General features: G+C 41.4%; 2 protein-coding genes across 2 annotated transcripts; both read left to right on the forward strand.

Annotated features, from left to right (window-relative positions):
* Nucleotides 1-1817: 1817 nt before the first annotated feature.
* LOC121735985 (putative lysozyme-like protein) lies at nucleotides 1818-12629 on the forward strand. The gene is made up of 3 exons (XM_042126993.1): nucleotides 1818-1934; nucleotides 11902-12003; nucleotides 12075-12629. Exons 1-3 carry the CDS (start codon nucleotides 1818-1820, stop codon nucleotides 12441-12443), a joined length of 588 nt encoding a protein of 195 aa, XP_041982927.1. The 3' UTR covers nucleotides 12444-12629.
* A 4213-nt stretch (nucleotides 12630-16842) lies between these two features.
* On the forward strand, nucleotides 16843-17962 carry LOC121736185 (the record flags this gene model as incomplete). The annotated part of the gene is made up of 2 exons (XM_042127272.1): nucleotides 16843-17322; nucleotides 17654-17962. Coding segments are annotated over 2 exons (654 nt in total), but the record flags the coding sequence as incomplete, so codon positions are not given.
* Nucleotides 17963-20316: the final 2354 nt, after the last annotated feature.

The following is a 20316-nucleotide window of genomic DNA, read 5'->3' on the forward strand; positions in this document are numbered from 1 at the left end:
ATCATTGTTGAATTTAATTGAATAATTTATTTGACAATTAGATTGAAAGTACGCGTTCAATACCAACCCTAGATGGTCAATAATATTACACGATACGTGATATTGCACAATAAAATTGATCGTCTAGGGGCCCGCAAATGTTATCACTTTGAAAATATTATGTTTGTGTATGAACCGTCTTGGTATCGTAAACTTAGTCGAAGTTGATATTGTAATACACTGCTATTCTCTATTTTTAACACAGATGTGCGCCAGTGGGTCTTAAACTAGTAATGCATGTCATATCACACAATATGTGAGCTAGTAATGCATGTCACATGTGACGTTGACATGATAAAACAATATTTGGTTAACATCGGCCTATGTATCGGGTATATATTATATAAGCCGTGATAATTCAAAAATCTGTCCACCAATAACTAGAATTTCCATATCTAGGATTTTTGTTTTAATATAAATAATAACTATAAGTGGTATTCGTATTATGGATGAGGAGGCAAGACCTTAGCGATAAACAAAAATCCAGGCAAGACTAATATAAATTATTTACTGCTTGTAATCGTAACAGTCATTGCAGGTACAACACAACACAATACGAAATATCACCACCTCGTAATAAACATAACAACATTATCCAATTATTTAATAACCAAGCTATGAAACAACAAACATAATATTCGTGCTTGTAATAGAAATTAGCATTTTACGGGTTACGACCCGCCGCGGCCCGCAGCCCGCGGTCTACATTACCCATCATTAAATACTTTAATTAGCTTGACCTGCATTTGCCATTCATATCTATGTCATATTTAAAAATTATTTTAAATTTTAGTAAGTATATATATTTTATTTCAGGGGCTTTTATTAAACACTAGGTACCTATTTAAAATATGTTTAGTCAGGAATTTTAAAATTATATGCAGGATAAAGATAAATTATTTTTTTCAGTAATTACAAACAGCTTAAAGCACATTCTAAGTAATTTTGTGTATGGCCTGACTGAGTACGTGGCGAACAAAAAAGTGCAAAGTATTCACTTAAAACTGTTTCGCAAGGACCGCGAGTCGCGACCTCAGACCGAGATGCGGCCGCGGTGGAAAATTTATGAAAATGTATAACATACAATGTAATTAGTTTACATTGTATGTTATACATTTTCATAAATTTACAGCTAGGATCAAAAAAGTAGCTTAGGTTTGCAGTGTCGAGGGTCTAACGGGGTACACGGAGCCCAGCGGTACAATTTACATACTTACACGTTAGTATGTTAGGTCGGGGTTAAAGCTTTATCATAACATTAAAATATATACGCAATAAAGACGGAGTTATACAGAATGTTAGGTTAATACCGTTATCCTTAAAACCATCAAATGAGCCCGTCAAAATGAACAACTTTTTTTTTACCCGGATCGGCAATGTGTATATGGGTATGAAGACGGATTTTTTTGAGTTCCCAGCATTGTTAATATAGAAAAAGTTGTTCATTTTGACGGGCTCATTTGATGGTTTTAAGAATACCGGTGTTAAACCTAACAACTATATATTACAATACTTCCATACTTCTCGTACTTCTATTGTTACACTTAAATTCAACTCTGGTAGACTTTGCGCAAGAAATTCAATTTTATGGAGTATAGTTTTATTGTAGTTCACTATTGCTCCTCGGCGATCATATAATGTCAATGACGCGTGCTCGTATGTGAACCCTCAAGGTCCGTGGTCCTGCGGCGCTAGTCGGGGTGTTGCGACAGGCCCCCACCGCCAGGCGCGCGGCGCGCCGGGCCGGCCGACGGGGCCGCAGTACTCGCTCCGTCGCCATGGTCGCCGCACGTACCCTGCTCCTCGCACTCGCGTGCCTCGCCGTCGCCGCCGCCGCCCCCGGCCCGCGCGTACGCCGCCAGCTCGCCGATGACGACGCGCTGCAGCCCATCGACGTGAGTACATCATCATCTTCTCGCCCGCGGCCATCACGTAACGCCCGCTAGGAGCGCTAAGGCGCTTTTGTAATAGACCCTTATGTAACGCCGGTTCTCGGCGCACGGCGGTCTGGGACGTCGCGGCCGCTGGCGATGCGTCTACAGTGTGCACCGGGTCCCCCACCCTGATCTGTTGGGCCCCGAGGGCCCGGCGCCGGCGCAGGGTTCAGCTGGAACCGTCTGCCGGGACTCTGGGGCCATCGGTGGGCTCTAGGGACCCATGCCTAGGGTCGCCGGCGTGACGCAAGGGCCGGCACGCGTGCGCATAGCGCGCGGCGGTAGCGGACCATTACCACCGTCGGTTGTCGGCCACGGGGCTACTGGGCCAGAGGTCGACGACTCGTTTCGTTAATCTGTTTGATTTACACAACGTCACATACGTAATGCTCCATCATAATCTTTGAGTGTGTACTACAGTAGGCTCCCCGACTTTTGTCCAATATTAAGTTCATAACTTTGTTCGTTTCATCATGTCATGTTCATTATTCACTTCACCTCAGTTTATCGTGCACACCTCCCCCGGGAATAATACGCATCATCATCAGCCCGTCATTAGCCGTTTATAATGACTAAACGGTGTCATTCAATTCATGTTTAGTTGCACTCCTAATCATAATCATCGCAATATTCTAATGGCCTCCCCCGCCAGTAGGACAGTGGAGCGGGCTCGCCCGACCCGTTCTGTTGCAACACGGACAGACGGACAGACCAAATGCACGTTTCCTAATATTGTAATGACTCCAAAATTACCCAGCTATTACACTCCACTGAGTCACTTTCCACTGCAGGAAATTCTTAAGATGACATTTAAAATATCATTTACCTTAAAATAGTTAATTGCTATCATCAACTATTGAGCACGTAATGTAGTCATTAACTTCTTTGTATTACAACTAGGTCTTATATCCTCTTTTGGTCTAAACATCATTTTTGAAACTCAGTACTCTCCAACTCTTCTTTCAATACAACGACTTCGCTCTAAATCTCGTTACTTTCTTAGTTTTGCTATCTCTACTAGGGTCATGGTTCATGCACCCTGTGCCTTATAACTTCCCTTTTATCCTCCGGCGTCATACATTACCGTCTTCTGATGTGATCTAGTTACAATAACAATCACACATTGTCCTTTCTCCGCGTTATATAACCTGCTCTAATGTCGAACGTTGGTAATGGTCCGCCCGCTCTGGGTCGAGGTGCGGTCTACTGGTCTACTAATCTGTTAGTCAGTAGACCAGTAGACCGAGGCCTGTCAGTCTACTGGTGCTCGCCGAAGTCAGCCATCGCAACTAATCTGCCTCTGCTATCTAACGAATGTACAGCATACACACACACACATACATACAAGTCACACAAACAAAAGATACGCCTGTTGTCAAACATCTAAAGAACTTAAGCTTGCTCACGATTCGTGAGATAAAACCTCATTCACAATTGCCTAAGAAATTCTCTTCCAACGTAAACAAAACCCGCGCACGCGAACTATTCGACCTCCAAGCTCGTCTTGAATTCGCGCAAATGACAAATTCATTTGATTGTCTTAAATATACTGTTAAGTACATGATTTAAAAAAAATTGCTAGATTAGGCCTTTTCTGACTTTGTTTGCATTTATATAACTTAGTAATTAGTCTCCTTCTGAACTCTACCTTCACAGACTTTCTTGGAAACCTCGTATGTGTTATCTTTAACAAAATAAATTGTCGTTTTATGTTAATGGCATTCAACAGTCGCTGATTTCGTAATTCTTTCGAAATATGTACGATCAATGTCAAACAATCTAAGCCATTATTATAACATCCCTGCTATTTCTCTATAAATCTCACTTTTTAATTAACAATAATCTTAAAACAATTTCCCGATCTCTTCTTAGCCGACTGAATATTTCTGTAGGGTGTTGACTTAACGACTGGCCCGATTTCAGTATAAGAGTTGTCGTTTCGGTCGTAAGAATTACGTTGAGGACATCGCAGTTGTCATTTTTTAAATAGTTTTATAATTAGAACTAGTTACATGCATTAGACTCGACATATTATATATCTTTTATATACGATAGATATTCAAATCATAATATTTTTCGGTCAGCAGTAGTAACTAGAAGCGCCTCGGACTTTGGAGGCTAGCGAATGTACATTGTAAACAATAGAATGTTGGTCTTCGGCGGTGAGCGTATGTGAGTGTAGACTGTAGAGAGTGGAGGCTGGCGTATACTGCATGTTACAACACGTGGAGGTCGAGGCATTGACCGCGTTCCAAACTCCAAATAAACTTTAAATTCCGAACGACCTTCGCCCGATAATTAACTACATATTAATATGTTAACGCCTATGCCGGACCTCATCGGCGCAGCTTGACTGTGGCGCAACGCTAGCCGGTAGCCGGTAGCGGCGAGGAGCCTAGGTCTACCTCCAAACTTAAGTGTCTGAACATATTAGGCCGAAAATACGCGGCTGAAGTTCGGCATGATTACGCCTGCAATGTATTTTAAATTACCGATGACACACCATGCCGAAATTACGTCGCGTTATATTGTAGGTATGCGTAGCGCATTGCTGACGTAATCATGCCGAACTACGGTCGCGTAACTACGGCATGGTATGTTTAGACACCTATAACGGTCTTACTACAAAAGATTTAAACACCCGTTGAACAGTTGTTTAGAGAAAAATTCAGTACAAATATATAATTGGAATCTCGGAATCGGCTCCAACGATTTTCATGAAATTTAGTATATAGGGGGTTTCGGGGGCGATAAATCGATCTAGCTAGGAATCATTTTTAGAAAATGTCATTTTCATCAAATACCGAGCAAAGCTCGGTCAAATAAGCTAGTAATTATTAAAATGTAATTACCATACTTCGTCTATGGATACTCTTAAGAGACTTCCTCAAAATTTTGTAATCGATTCACATTTTTTGGATCATATTTTAATGCAACTGAAGAAACAATGAAATCTTCACTTGCGTTTACGTTAGTAAACAAAGCAACATTTTAAGCGTCTTTGTTGTGAAATTGCCGACTTGAGTGTCAAATATTTCCCACGCATCGTTTAAAACTTAACATCTCCAAACAACGTAAAATTAACACCTTTTATAGGCAGGCGTCATTGACAATTTAATTTCTAACCTATCAGTCCCCAAGCGGCAGCCGGCTGCCGCATAACAATTGAAAATCTATTGTGTCTGCGATACCCACGATGGAGGTGTTATGCGATTTGGAGCTTCAGCAGTGGAGACTTTGAAGTGAAGGCGTATGCATCGAGTCGCGGAAAAAACCCTTAATATTCAATATCTACTTAGCACAAAACATAACTAACTAAAAATACACGGTTTTCCTGAAATTAACCAAAAGTTCTCTCTCTCACATTACTTATCTTTAAATCCTTTGTTAATTTTGCCCTTTTTGGGCTGAGAGTCTGCTGAAACCTAACTTTCTGCCGCGCACTGTAAAACTCTAGAACGAACTATTTCCAGCAGTATTTCCTTACCTATAGGACCTGCAAACCTTAAAGAAGAGAGCGTATTCCCTCTTAAAATGCCAGAATGCACCTGCAGTTCTTTTGATGTTGCGAGCGTCCATGGGTGACGGTAGTTGCTTTCCATCAGGTGACCTGTTTGCTCGTTTGCCCCCTTATTTCAATAAAAAAAACCGCTAAACGGCCATAAGTCCTGGACTACATGGTAATATTCGATGAACCTTATCTAGTTACAGTACTCCCAAATTAATAATGCGCATGCAAATCTTTGCTACTTGTCGTAATCACGAAAACAATCTATGAAACGTAAGAGCCCCAAACAATGCACTTGCATTATGCACCTTGTTCAAAGGAAATAGAAGTAAATATCATATTATAGCCGGTGGCTGTCCGCTGTCGCCGGTTCATCAATAAGTGCTATAACTCACCGTGAAGCCATCGCGACGTGGCGTGGCCAGTTACGTTCCATAGTAACATCCAAGCAATGTCTGGTGCCTCTACGTCGCCGCAAAGCGGTGTTCTTCATAAAGTTACGTTTAAAAATAGCGCTTTACAGCGACGTAGAGGTGCCAGATGTTGCTTGAACGTTGCCATATTAATGGAATTATCGTCTTCCGACGCTCGGGAAATACGACCGTTGCTGGAAAATTACGAAAATTTCTATGCGCATTATCACTTCGGGAGCACTGTACTTGTTGTCGATGGTAGCCATGTATGTTACGAGATGCATATCGTTCCCGCGCGGTTGTGCAACCCCGTGGGACCGTACATTATGTATTGTATGTAACTAGATCGCTCCAATCAGTGCACTTTTTATCCCGTCTCATTACTCAATATGCGACGAGCTTCAATAGTTCTACTCGAGACTTCTTGCTGCCATTGTTGTTGATTATCGCGCAATACTAAATTTTGCAGGTTGCAGGTTTTACGTCGTATACGGTATACAGTGGGTGCGGCTGGGTGATTTTGTATCTTGCAACAGTATCAGGAAGAAATCAGAAATCTGTTGTACAATATTCGCTCGCTGTTCGTCGCAAGATACAAGATCACTCTATACATTTATTAAACTGTGAGAGATCCTTATTTTGGTATGAACGGCTGAAACAGATCCATAACTACGGCCTCAAAGAAAACCGGTGTGAAATACTTCTTATTTTAATAGATGTGTGACACTTAAGGCGACATTAGGAGTTACCATTAGCTATGTCCACACTGTGCACTTTCATCTTCAATTTTCGTCATCAACTTTTTTGAACTTTCATTGTCATTTTTGAAGTTTTGGATACGGTCAGAGGGCATGCCTCACGTTCGCTGTTGACTGCGCTATAACGCATGCCCTTGACGAACACAAAAAGGCACAGTGTTGACAAAGCTATTGATGAATATGCATTCTGATGTCCACCTTTCGTAAATAGAGGTACAGACACGAGGAATACTCCCTTGCTCAAAATCTGCGTCCGGCGTGTATTTACGTCATCAGGGGTCGATCGAGTAGATCGTGGCTCCTTATAGACGTAATTGAAATGTATTGAGGGTTTATTTCCAAGTAATATTAAACATGTGGGTTAATATACAGCATAATATTATAATGGCGGCACCGGCCGGCCTCGACCCGCGCGGAGAAGGGAGGCCGCGCTGCGTGTTGACAGCTGCAGGATCACTATAATTATACAGTATACACAACTAAATAATATTATAAAACCTTATTAGTAGCCTCCTTATTAACTCGTGTGCTCGAAGAATGTTTGTCAGTTAAAGACATGCAACGGGTTTAATAGTCATAAAGGTGGGTGGTAGACATCCGAGCTTGTCGAAAATGCGGTAAGTTTTTGCGTGGTCAAAAAGTATTTAAATCAAAAAAAATTAAAAATAATGCCAGCAACTTTTTCTCATTTAATTCTTTAGGTCATGCCATATTCTGACCGTTAAAGTATTTTAATGTCACAGAATATCTTTAGTTATATTTCATAAACACTAGATCTACCTAGAATCTAGGCAATATATTATTTGAAGGGTAATATAATAATTTATAATGCATAGTTTACAATTTACATCATTGACAGGTAGCCTTAACTTTTTATTCATGGTCAGTTATAAGTTTCGACATCGGTTGAACATAACAGCTCAAGCTCTAACATTAGTATAAATTAAGGTGACATCTATTACCATATTTTGACATCAGTCTTCAATGGTACCATGTTTAGTATTCGAGACGCGCGTCGATCCGTCGTCAGATCTAAACAATGATCGTTGACAGTGAGAGGGCCAGCGGTCGCGGTGCCCGCCTGGGAACACCCAAGGAGGTCTACACAACACTGACATAGTTAATATTTATGTCAATATTATTATATCATTCTTACATACTATGATTCTATTTACTTTTATCTTATATATAAAACTCTCGTGTCACAATGTTAGGCCGCGTACTCCTCCGAAACTTTACTGATTTTAACCAAATTTTATATGCATATTCAGTGGGTCTGAGAATCGGCTACTGGGTACTTTTTATATTGATAAGTGCATTTGTTGAATAAATAATAGTAAATTATTACAACTCGAGACTGACGGCGACCATTGTTTGTGCGACGGGATAGCGATGGACGTTGCCATCGTGACATACTTATTTAGTCACTTCAATAAAATAATTCGGGCGAAATACTATATATGGCAAAGAAACGTTTACCGGGACAGATAGTTTTAATATAAAATATGTTGATGGAAGTGTTATACGATTGCTTAGGGTTTTACAAAAGCAGAAACAAAACTTGAAATTAAGCTTGCTCAACACATAATATTAATGTATAACCGCAGAATAGATAATAGTGGTATAACTTACGCGCGTGCGAAGTATAGTGTCTAAACACACCATGCCGAAATTCCGCGGTGGAAGTTCGGCTTGATTCCGCCTGCAGTGTATTTTAAATTACCGATGACATACCATGCCGAAATTACGTCGCGTTATATTTGTATGCGTTTGACATTGTTAACGTGATCGATCATGCCGAACTTGCGCGGCGGAATTTCCGCATGATACCGCCTGCAATGTATTTTAAATTACCGATGACATACCATGCCGAAATTACGTCGCGTTATATTTGTATGCGTTTAACATTGTTAACGTGATCGATCATGCCGAAGTTCCGCGGCGGAATTTCCGCATGATTCCGCCTGCAATGTATTTTAAATTACCGATGACATACCATGCCGAAATTACGTCGCGTTATATTTGTATGCGTTTGACATTGTTAACGTGATCGATCATGCCGAAGTTCCGCGGCGGAATTTCCGCATGATTCCGCCTGCAATGTATTTTAAATTACCGATGACATACCATGCCGAAATTACGTCGCGTTATATTTGTATGCGTTTGACATTGTTAACGTGATCGATCATGCCGAACTTCCGCGGCGGAATACTTATGCATTGTTCCGCTTGTAAAAGCTATCCCAAATCACGCTTAGATAAGGTCCCCGCAGATATACAATTTCAAGTTGGCCGACTATCGTACAGACCACAGAAATAGATCAAGATAGAAGCGCCATGTCGCTCCAATTTCGCTCGTGTTCATACAAATTGGAGCGACATGGCGCTTCTATCTTGATCTATTTCTGTGGTTTGTACGATAGTCGGCCAACTTGAAATTGTAAGTCTGCGGGGCCCTTATGTGATTTGCGATTCGGGCGCTATAGTGTGAGGTCAATCTGTTGATGGTGCGTCAGTGTCAGAGTGTCAGCGCGACAGAACCCACGTTACTCCGTCAGGTAGGTCTCCTGCCGATTATACTATAACAGTTGTAACATCGTATCATATAAATGTCGAACACTGAACACAATAATACTCATACTAATGGTCAAATGTTAAAGACTATAAAACCCGGCTAGGTAATAAAATCATAATATTATATTATGTTTACTGAGACTTTATTGCGAATCGTTTCACATATTTTGACGACTATTTTGTGTAAATCCGAGCTTTTAGACGATACACTGTACACACATTAAAACCCTTAAAATTTTCCGTGGGAGAGCGATGCTTCGGCACGAACGGGCCGGCTCGACCGGAGAAATACCACGGGCTCACAGAAAACCGGCGTGAAACAGCGCTTGCGCTGTGTTTCACCCAGTACCGGAGGCCCAATCCCCTACCCTTTCCCTTCCCTACCTTCTCCTATTCCTTCTCTACCCTCCCCTATTCCCTTCCCTACCCTCCCCTATTACCCTATTCCCTCTTAAAAGGCCGGCAACGCACCTGCAGCCCTTCTGATGCTGCGAGTGCCCATGGGCGACGGAAGTTGCTTTCCATCAAGTGACCCGTTTGCTCGTTTGCCCCCTTATTTCATAAAAAAAATAATATAATACTTAAGTCTAAAATATAAATAAGTCGGTCTGTCAAGTCAAGATTTTCAAATCACGGCAAAAGTTACCGTCAAATTCCATGAGACGTTACAATTCAAAAACAAAGTTAACAACTCACCAGCAAATTGCTAATCGAGGGCGTGTAACTCGCCGGTCATTGTTCTGTCACGGTCTGTCACCTGTCACCGGCGCCGGCTGTCATCTGTCACCGAGTGCTTCGCTGTGACCCTCAAAGAGAATATAATCACTAGTAACCCTGGTGGTTGCGTAACCGGCGCATCAGCGTACCGTCAACACCTTACTCTATGGTGAAATAGTTTCAGAATAATTAAATATAATATAGCAATGTCGATGTTATCCAAAACTCATCGTAAATTTTATTTTTTTAAAAGGCAAATTTTCCACTTTTTTACTAAAAAGTGGCCCCGTGCGAGTTTCTTACGCCGGTTCTTCTCGCCGGGTTAGTTCCCGAACCGGTGGTAGGCAACATGTAGTTCAACATTCTGAAAATATTTGATTCAAATTTATTCAGAAATAAAACAATTTTTATTTTTATTTATTTTATTATCGAAATTATCTCTACATAGACACATCTGTCTACTCTGATATAGAGATCTAATATTTAATTATAATAGTATCTCCGACACAATAATAATAATAATAATATGTATGTTCGATTTGAAAAAAATACTTTACATTAATATCTGACTTGAAATTTCATAAACGTAACACTAGTCTTTTATGCGGCTACTAGTTAAGTTTAAGTTTAGTTAATCGTTACAAAAGATTTTCTCCTTTGAAGCCTCATTCTTTCTTTTATTTTCAACAATTTTATAAAATACACCATCGAATGCTCGGCATTTAAACTGTAGAGCTGGCGCAAGCGTTAGGTAATGGAATAATTCATATTATTAACGCGTGCGCGCGCGCATGTTGGGCCGACAGTCGACACCCCCGGCGCGGCGCGGCCGAGTTACGTCTGAAACGTTCGCCGCCGGAACTACACTCACTGCAGTCTACAACTAGGTATTGATGAAACTGCGCTCACTCGCTAGTTTTGTAACCGTCCGTATCTTGTTACGCGAGCGTGCTGTGATTGTGTGAATAGGACCGCGTATAGATAGAGCAAAAAAGAAAGATAAGGACGTGTCAAACATGTATAAAAAATATGGCTTAACGTGGGAGAGCCATGCTTCGGCACGAATGGGCGGACTCGACCGGAGAGATACCACGGGCTCACAGAAAACCGGCGTGAAATAGCGCTTGCGCTGTGTTTCGCCGAGCGAGTGAGTTTACCGGAGGCCCAGTCCCCTACCCTTTTCCCTTCCCTACCCTCTCCTATTTCCTTCCCTACCCTCCCCTATTCCCTTCCCTACCCTCCCCTATTACCCTATTCCATCTTAAAAGGCCGGCAACGCACCCGTTTGCTCGTTTGCCCCCTTATTTCATAAAAAAATGGCAGTCCAAGCAAAAATACGCGCGTAGCTCTTGTACATATGGGAGCTTAGATCGTAAGCACTCCACGCGACTCGCGACTCGCGAGTGAGTACACGCCTTGTGGACGAGGCCTTACATCGGTATTCAATTACTGCAGATATTATATTATGACCTATGGTTCACTTTGTACCAATTTTACGTTTACCTTAAACGCTTAATGAAACGACGATGTTATTCAACCAACATTCATATTATTATAAAACATCTGCGTTATTTTTGGTCCCTTATTGGACTGCCAACGAGGAGTCACAAATATCTATAAGATGTCGTCGATATTGAATATGCACGAAGCACATCCAAACACACAGTAATCTTTGTCATAAATTATCATGTTTTATAGCTCAAAAGAGAACTCCGATGACTGCGGCCGACCGAGAACTTCAAAACGACAGGTCTAAATTATAATATTGTATTACGTATCGAGAGTAGTCCGTAGTAGACAGTAGTCGGAGTAGACGTAGTCACGGTAGACGTAGACACAACCATTAGCGACTAGAGACACTCAGTAACACGGTGGTGGTGCGGTGGTGGTGGTGCGGGGCGGTGAAGGGCGGTGCGGGGGACGGGCGAGTGACCCGGAGTGACCGCGTGTTGTGTGCAGGACGCCGCCGGCGACGAGCAGACGCGGGACAAGCGCAAGTTCGAGGGCATCACGCAGGCCAAGTACGGCGTCAAGAATGCCATCCTCGGCTTCGTCTTCGGGGTGAGTATCACTCGCCGGGCAGGCTAGGGCGTCTCGAGAGAGCGAGTACTAATCGGCCTCTCTTTCCGTAGAAAATTAACTCGCTGATCGATTCCAAGACTCGGTTCATCGACGACCTGGACCGGAAGAACATCGAGCTGAACAAGCAGTACGGTATCGAGCCGCCCGCGGCCGGCGGCCTGAGCTCGCTCACCAGCGTCATCGGTCAGGTCATCGGGCCCAAGCTGCAGCTCATCGGGCCCAAGATCCAGCCCGTGCTCGGCCTCATCGGCGGCGCGTCCGGCGGTAGCTCCGGCGCCGGCGGCTCAGGTGGGGGCTCCGGCCTCGGCTCCATCCTGTCGCTGGTCACCTCGCTCTCCGGCGGCAGCTCCGGCGGCGGTGGCGGTGGCGGCGGCGGCGCGGTCGCCACCGTCGACTCCTCCGAGGAGGATGACTCGTGAGCCCCGCCCTCTCCGCCCCCGCCGCCCCGTCGCGCCGCCCGCGCCCGCCCAGTGACTAACTAACTGTACAGTGTGTGTTCCGCCCGGCCGCCCCGGCAGCCCGCGAGCGACGCCGCGCGGCCGCCTTGTATTTATAATGTAAATAGCTGTAGGTGAGTGGTGTTATATTAAATATTGTACGTTGTACACCAGTGTTTTAGTTGTGCACCCCGAGCCCGTAGCGCCCGCTTAGTCTGGAGCTAGTGAGTACACTAGCTCCAGACAGTACACTCCGTCCGCAGTTACTCTACCTACGAGATTATACAATCGCACTCTTGCGTCTATGCCATGAGGTGCGAGAGGTAAAATAACTGCGGTCGAAGGATAGTATAATAATGTGTATATGCCGTGTGCGGTGAGTATTGTGATGTAGTATTGTGCATGTTTTGTTTGTTGTAGTACACCTAATATGAGTACTGTGTTTTAACAATCGAGATGTATAATCTATTATTAATCAAACATAGTAGGCACTTGTTCTTCGGTCGGTATTAGAAAATTGCTGATTACCGCCGCGCCACCCGTTTACAAAAGGTTAATTATTCTAGTACTCCGATAGGGTTAACTTTTTAGGTTTCAAAAATTCTAAAGTTTCTAATTTTTTGCGTATAGTTTCAGGACCATGCACCAGGTAAGCCTAAAATATGATTTTGTTTCATTTTGGTATGTTGCTTCCAGAGATATTTAGGTACTTTTCTTAGCATTGTTATTTTAATGTAAAATTTTTTTCAGTTAGTTTTATACGAAATTTAAAAATCGACAACAAATTTTTGATTTACTCAAAAGGAAATCATCAGAAATAATACAAAATTTAAAAATAATTATGTACACCGCACAACTGAGCAAAATATGAGCAAGAACATGAGCAAAAATTCAGAAACTTTTGAATTTTTGAAATATAAACCCTTAAAACAGACTAGTCCTATCGGTCTATAGAGTAACTGAAACTTTTAAAAAAGTTTTTAAATTTTAATGGCGCAGTAAGTTGTAGCAACTCTTTATTGTTTGTGTCGGTGAAAATGCAGTTAATTAGTCATGGTTTAGGCATTAACATAAAGCACTAGGTACGAGAATTATATAATATGTTCCCCTTCTAAATTCGGGAAAGAAAATATTAATATTGAATTGTAAAATATGATTAAATAAATAAAATAAATAAATAAACGTTACGAACGTTACGTTACGTTACGATTAGGTTATGTATTCCGTATTATAATTGTGTAATAAGCTCCTAATATTGAGTTGAAGTTCTGTTTAGTCTAGGGCAGTGGTCCTCAATCTTTTTTTCATACGGGCCACAGACATGTTTTGGTCTTGGTGTCGCGGGCCGCAATGGAAATTTTTTAGGGTAAAAAAAATAACGTTTTTCAAAAATAACAATTTAAAAGTGAAATAAGAAATTACGACTAACTTCACGTCGACCTTAGATTATTTTGCTTTAAGTTTGCAGTATAGCTGCAGGTATATAGGTATTAGGTACTGATATTATATCGCGCTATAGGTATCGTAATATTATAATTATTATATACAAGGTGTAACAAAAATAAGTGATAATACTTTAGGGTGTGTATGTGTTCCTTATAGAGAGTTCACTGTGAAAGTAGCAGCGCTGAAAGACCAATTTTTTTTTTCACTTTTGTATGGGGAAAGTCGTGACGTTCGGGCGCTCGCCCATACAAAAGTGAAAAAAAAATCTGGTCTTTCAGCGCTGCTACTTTCACAGCGAACTCTCTATTAGGAACACATACACACCCTAAAGTATTATCACTTATTTTTGTTACACCCTGTATATTTATAATCCGGCTGCGTGACTCTCAATAATTATTGTGTGATTGGAATTAATTTATCCGTTTCTGTCTTGGCACTAGTAGATAGCTGAATTAAACTAGAAGAAACTATACAACATACATAATTAATGATCGAAGACCTAAGCGTCGGTTGGATTTTTTCTAAGTAGAAATGGTACATTTTGGTAGGTAGATGATTAATTTTTATACTTTTATATACAACCTGATAGAATGTGTACCATCTATATTATGTGATTGAATACCCGAGTCACAATGGTTTTATAATTTATAAGTCTGGGCCAAATCGAGTACATAGAGAAAATCAACAGTTACGGATAGAACTTTGTAGAAGACGTCTATGTAAATATTTTGATACGGCAATAATCTGTAATATAGAGATATTTATATTTTAAGTGTTACACATTTTGAATTAGTTCACTGAAAAACTTTCGCTTTATTTTTTTACCTAAGTATATGCCTTATATATATTTTTTATAAAATAAGGGGGCAAACGAGCAAACGGGTCATCTGATGGAAAGCAACTACCGTCGCCCATGAACACTCGCAACATCAGAAGAGCTGCAGGTACGTTGCCGGTCTTTTAAGAGGGAATAGGTGTAAGGTGAGGGTAAAGAAGGGAATAGGGAAGGGTAGGGAAGGGAATAGGGTAGGGAATTGGGCCTCCGGTAAACTCACTCACTCGGTGAAACACAGCGCAAGCGCTGTTTCACGCCGGTTCTCTGTGAGCCCGTGGTATTTCTTCGGTCGAGCCGGCCCATTCGTGCCGAAGCATGGCTCTACCACGTTTGGCAATATAACGAATTAATAAGAATATTTCCTAAGTGAAAGATGTTTAGTTTGCCATAAGTGACTCTGCAAGGCAACCATAATTTTGCCTTGTAGAGTCACTTATGGCAAATGGCGAAATCAAGCTATTGCTATAGCTTGATTTCGCGACTCAAAATCATCTCTCGTTCTTTAACACAGCCAACTGAATCCTATATCGTTAAATGTAAATGTGTTCATAGTACGAATAAGAGTGTAAAAAAAACTGGTGGGAACTTGTCACTCTCCCAACCTGCCGACGATCACGACTTACCGGTGAGTATTACTGATACTGACTATTTGACTAAAGACAATACAATCTTACAAGTAACATATTTTTACAAATATTATTTTATAGTATTTTTAAGTGTATTATTAATTTTAATAATCCATTTGTTTAATAAAAACGTGTGTGTTTTTGGCAATTCAGAATCAATATCGTACTTATGACTATCGGCTATTTGCGAGATAACTGTTGAAAATTAACAATAATTACCTAATAATAATAACCTTGTATTGTATTGTATATTTTTGGAATAAAGTAGATATACAATAATTAAATAATGGGTATTGCTTTATTTGACTAATTGCGTGCGTTCTGAAAGTGTAAATATTACATTGTAAATTATTTTAAATATTATACTATTAGTACAGAATAACTTTAAATAGAAATAGTAGAGAAATGTCCCAATTTTCAACAGCATATTTATAACATAACTTTTAACCAAGGGTTAATAATTCACACCGCAACGCGACGCCCAGATGCATCTCTAAAGTACTGATTTGACAGATGTCAAACGTCTTGCGAATATGTCAAATCCATACAAAAGAAATGCATCATTATACGTGTGAGAGCCATGCTTCGGCACGAATGGGCCGGCTCGACCGGAGAAATACCACGTTCTCACAGAAAACCGGCGTGAAACAGCGCTTGCGCTGTGTTTCGCCGAGTGAGTGAGTTTACCGGAGGCCCAATCCCCTCCCCTATTCCCTTCCCTTCTCTACCCTCCCCTATTCCCTTCCCTTTCCTTCCTTACCCTCCCCTATTACCCTGTTCCCTCTTAAAAGGCCGGCAACGCACTTGCAGCTCTTCTGATGCTGCGAGTGTCCATGGGCGACGGAAGTTGCTTTCCATCAGGTGACCCGTTTGCTCGTTTGCCCCCTTTATTTCATAAAAAAAAAATCTATGCCTCGCGTTGCGGTCTGAATCAACCAACAAATTGATTTCTAGGCAGTTGACAGACCTACGTCGTTTGGTCGGCTTATGTCATTTCAATGTTAGCTGTGAATTGTGATCGGTCGGATGAGTTTGACTTAACGCGACTAAATTACTTAGGTCCGCCATCTGCTAGGAATGAATTTCTCTGATAGTACATATTTTTTACTTACTTTATAGGAGTAGACAAGACACAGGTTCTGCAGTCTCCTGCAGCCTTTGCCAATATAAACATTTTTGCACTCAAAAAACATTTTGTGTTAGAACTTCGATGACGTGAAAGGTAGCATTGTGGCGACACCGTCACTCTCCAGCACCACGAGATCAGTTCGTAGTGACTCGGTGAATCTGAAGTAACCGCCCGGCCTTCGCGAATCGCGACACACTCTAAGCCTTCGCTTCTGAGTCAATGGCGCGCGGCCTGTTGAGACACATCCGCCACGACACATACCACGCGCCGTCACACCCCACAACACCCCACACCACCCCACACCGCCCCACACCACCCCACACGCTGTACGCGGGCTGATTGTGTTGTGTGGCGCAGACTGGCACTACGTCGCGCCGCCGGACTACGGGCCCTCCGGACGTCCACCCCGCCTTGAACTTGCAGGCCACACAGACCCCCCCTCGCCCTACGTCCTGGAGGGGCAGCTTCACCCCTTCGAGCCGAGAAGTCGGCTCCCCTCGGGCGCCCGCTTCGAGTTCGAGGGAGCTCAGCTTAGCCGAGCCCCCGTCGTCGTCGGGGGAGCGGACTTCGAGCTCGAGGGGACTCAGTTCCCCCCGAGAGCTCAGTTCGAGTTCGAGAGGACTCTCGAGCCCAGCCCGCAGCACTTCGAGTTGGGCGGGGAGCGCCGGGGGCGCGGGGGAGCGGCTCCGGAGACAGAGCGCCGCGGCCGGAGGCATCCCCGAGTTCGACCGCAACAAGGTCAGCCTCGACATCCCGGGGAGCCTGTTCGGCCCCTCCGTGTCGCTCCTCATCCGCACCACTAAGGTCATCGGCGACGTCATACAGGTGAGAGTCATCGCTAGATGTCAGAGGCGCCCGTTGGTCACGACAGAACACGCTCGTGCTCTTTGGTGATATGTGGCTTACGTGATCAACGGACGCCTCTGTAGTTATAAATATTCTATAAAGATTATTGAATTTAAAACAGAAGTAACCTGTAGAATTTATATTTGAAATAAAGTTTAGGGTAGATTTTGATAAATATTTTTACCTTTAATAATATTTCTGCACGATAGAACATAGATTATGTCTTCAAAGTTACTCTTTGCTCATGCTTGGTTCATTTCAATCGTGGAGGTAAAAGTAAAGTCACTAATCGCAGTGAAAAAAATTCCAGAACTCAGCGGTGCGCTACCAGACGTTCCTGAGGCTGTTCCGGCCCCTCTTCCGCGGCCCCTTCGAGATCAAGGGCCTGGACCCGCCCACCACCACCACCACTACCACTACCACCACCACCACCACCACCGCGCCGCCGCAGGACAACGAGGTGCGGCGCCGGCGACATCTATAGCCGGCACCAGCTCATCCTAGCCTAAGTCTATTAGTCAATTGTTATAGTGGTGTTATGGTGAGGACTAAGGTTCGAGCTTCTCGTGGTGTATGTGGGGGGAACGGGGTCCTCCGAGCGAGTGGCGACACGCTAACTTCTGAGTTACTATATGAATAGAGACTGGAATAAATAAGATAGTTCAAACGCGTGTGTCATTTATTTCGATGTCCTTCTAATGATTTATCACAGTATCGTTGTCAGGGCGAGCGAAGTGAGCCCTAGTATATCCCACAATGGCACAATCTGTACATTTTGTGGTACACTTTTCGGGAAAACTGTCACGTGTATTGATTTGGGCTTTAGGCAAGGTGTGACGGTGCGAGCCCTCACAAAGCTCGGCTTTTAGCTAGGAGGTATTGTAATTTGTAATACTATTGCAGTAAATCGAAAAATATTATGATTTTCTATTTCCTATAGAATCTAAAGCTCCTTACTTGTATAAAAAGAAGTAAACGACCCTAGCACTAATTACGGCAGTTTTCTCCTCGCAGAATAATAATATTTCGTACGAGTAAGGTGTACGTGTCATAACAAATAAAAAGAAGAAATCTATACAAGTCTATACTAATATTATAAATGCGAAAGTATCTCTGTCTGTCTGTCTGTCTGTATGTCCGTCTCGCTTTCACGCCAAAACTACCGAACCGATTGTAATGAAATTTTGTATACAGATAGTCTAAAGCCTGAGAAAGGACATAGGCTCCTTTTTTACTGGAAAAAAGGGGGGTGAAAATGCGTAAATTTGTTCAAATTAAGTTAGTTCCAAAAATTCATAATAGATGGCGCCGTGCGTCTCCTACATTGCGTTGACGCTTGCCCAGACTTCTTTCTATAAGAGGTGGTATCATCTTACATTCGAATTTCGATTTTTTTTCGATTGTTATTACATTTTTACGTTATTAAATAACTCAGTACTTTATCTATGCAGTGACGTAACCTTTAAAGTTAAACCTATGAATAATATAAATAGTTTATGGGTAAAGTTGTGTAATTATGGGCCTAAATAAGCTTTAAAATTTGGCATAAAATATAAAGTTTAATTTTAAAAAATTAAATATTATGCTGCACAGCTGTTTTGATAAGAGGGCGACTAACCCCAAAAATCAAACATCGTCCTTCTCTCTTCACACTCACGCCCGTCTTCCATATGCCAGGTGAAAAAGAACGACGCGGATTCATCGCCAATTAGTTTTTTTCTCAATAACTCGATAAATATACAACATTTTACAAATCCGCTAGGTAGATCTCTCAATGATAGAATTTTATACAATGTGTTAAAATTATAACTTAGTTCAATGCACGGTTATGGCAATATATGAAAAAATTGTGAAAGTTAGATGCATTTTTGTGATTATTTTCTATCGAGAAAATTTTAAGATATCGAGTTTTTGCTCAAATTGAATTCTCGGAAATATAATGTAGTATCTAATTTTAGAAAATGAAACGTTTCGGAGCTTATTTTCAAGTATAAAAATTAATTATAAAATCGACACTTTAGGGTTAGTCGCCTCCTTAAGGGGTACCAGGGTTTTTTTTTATAAAAGCTTTTGACACCAATTTTGTTCACATCGCGCGCTATAAACTGAAGTCCACGCGGACGAAGTCGCGGGCAACAGCTAGTATAATATAAATCTCAGTAAAACTTAAGAGATTGTATAATGCAGCGCCATCTACCTATTAGGAAAACCTAAAATCATCTAATACGTTTTATAGTTATATTATATTATATAAAAGTAGTTTTTGTTAATTTTTTGGATATAATAATATTACGATTGACTGGATAATAAATTCGTTTCTTTTTTCCAAAAATCCAAAAAAAAAGCTTCCACACAAGATTGATTTTTAAACAGGGTACCGAATTAAGACCGTACGCGTAGTACAATGGAAGTATAGCTATTATTAGTTCTGTTATCGTTAAAACTAAAAGTGACAATCACGGTAGAAACACTAGAAAATTAACAAGTACAAACTATATATTATAATAATATTATTATAGGTACCGTCGATCAGACTCACAAAAGTAAAGTGTAAACTCTTTTTTGTTACATACGCCTTTACAATAAAACCCCAGAAACGTCCAAAATATTTCCAATAAGTAATTAACGTTCTTGAATCACTTTTTTTACTACTTGAATCAATTATTTTATTACCTAAGTGGACTTTGGCATACATAAACATATTGTATGCCAAAGTCCACTTAGGTAATAAAATATTTTTTTAAATAATCATAATTATGATTAAGTATTTATAAAATATGACCTGGATTATAGAAATATATTATAATGCATGATTTTATTAATATTGAGTATGTACTTGTAAAATAATAAAGTACTTAATTGTTTCGATAATGAATCAACAGAAATCAAATTTTGTAGTAAGTTCTACGAAAAATTGTAGCTTATAATTTTCTAAAATTGTATACTGCAGCGCCATCTAGCGTCGCTTACACA

Source organism: Aricia agestis, chromosome 18 (genome assembly GCF_905147365.1).
Source record: "Aricia agestis chromosome 18, ilAriAges1.1, whole genome shotgun sequence".
Lineage (NCBI taxonomy): Eukaryota > Metazoa > Arthropoda > Insecta > Lepidoptera > Lycaenidae > Aricia > Aricia agestis.

Coding starts and splice junctions, on each gene's coding strand:
- LOC121735985 (XM_042126993.1), top strand. CDS start 1,818: ATGGTCGCCGCACGTACCCTGCTCCTCGCACTCGCGTGCCTCGCCGTC. Junction 1,935..11,901: donor ACGCGCTGCAGCCCATCGAC/GTGAGTACATCA, acceptor TGTTGTGTGCAG/GACGCCGCCGGCGACGAGCA. Junction 12,004..12,074: donor TCCTCGGCTTCGTCTTCGGG/GTGAGTATCACT, acceptor CTCTTTCCGTAG/AAAATTAACTCGCTGATCGA.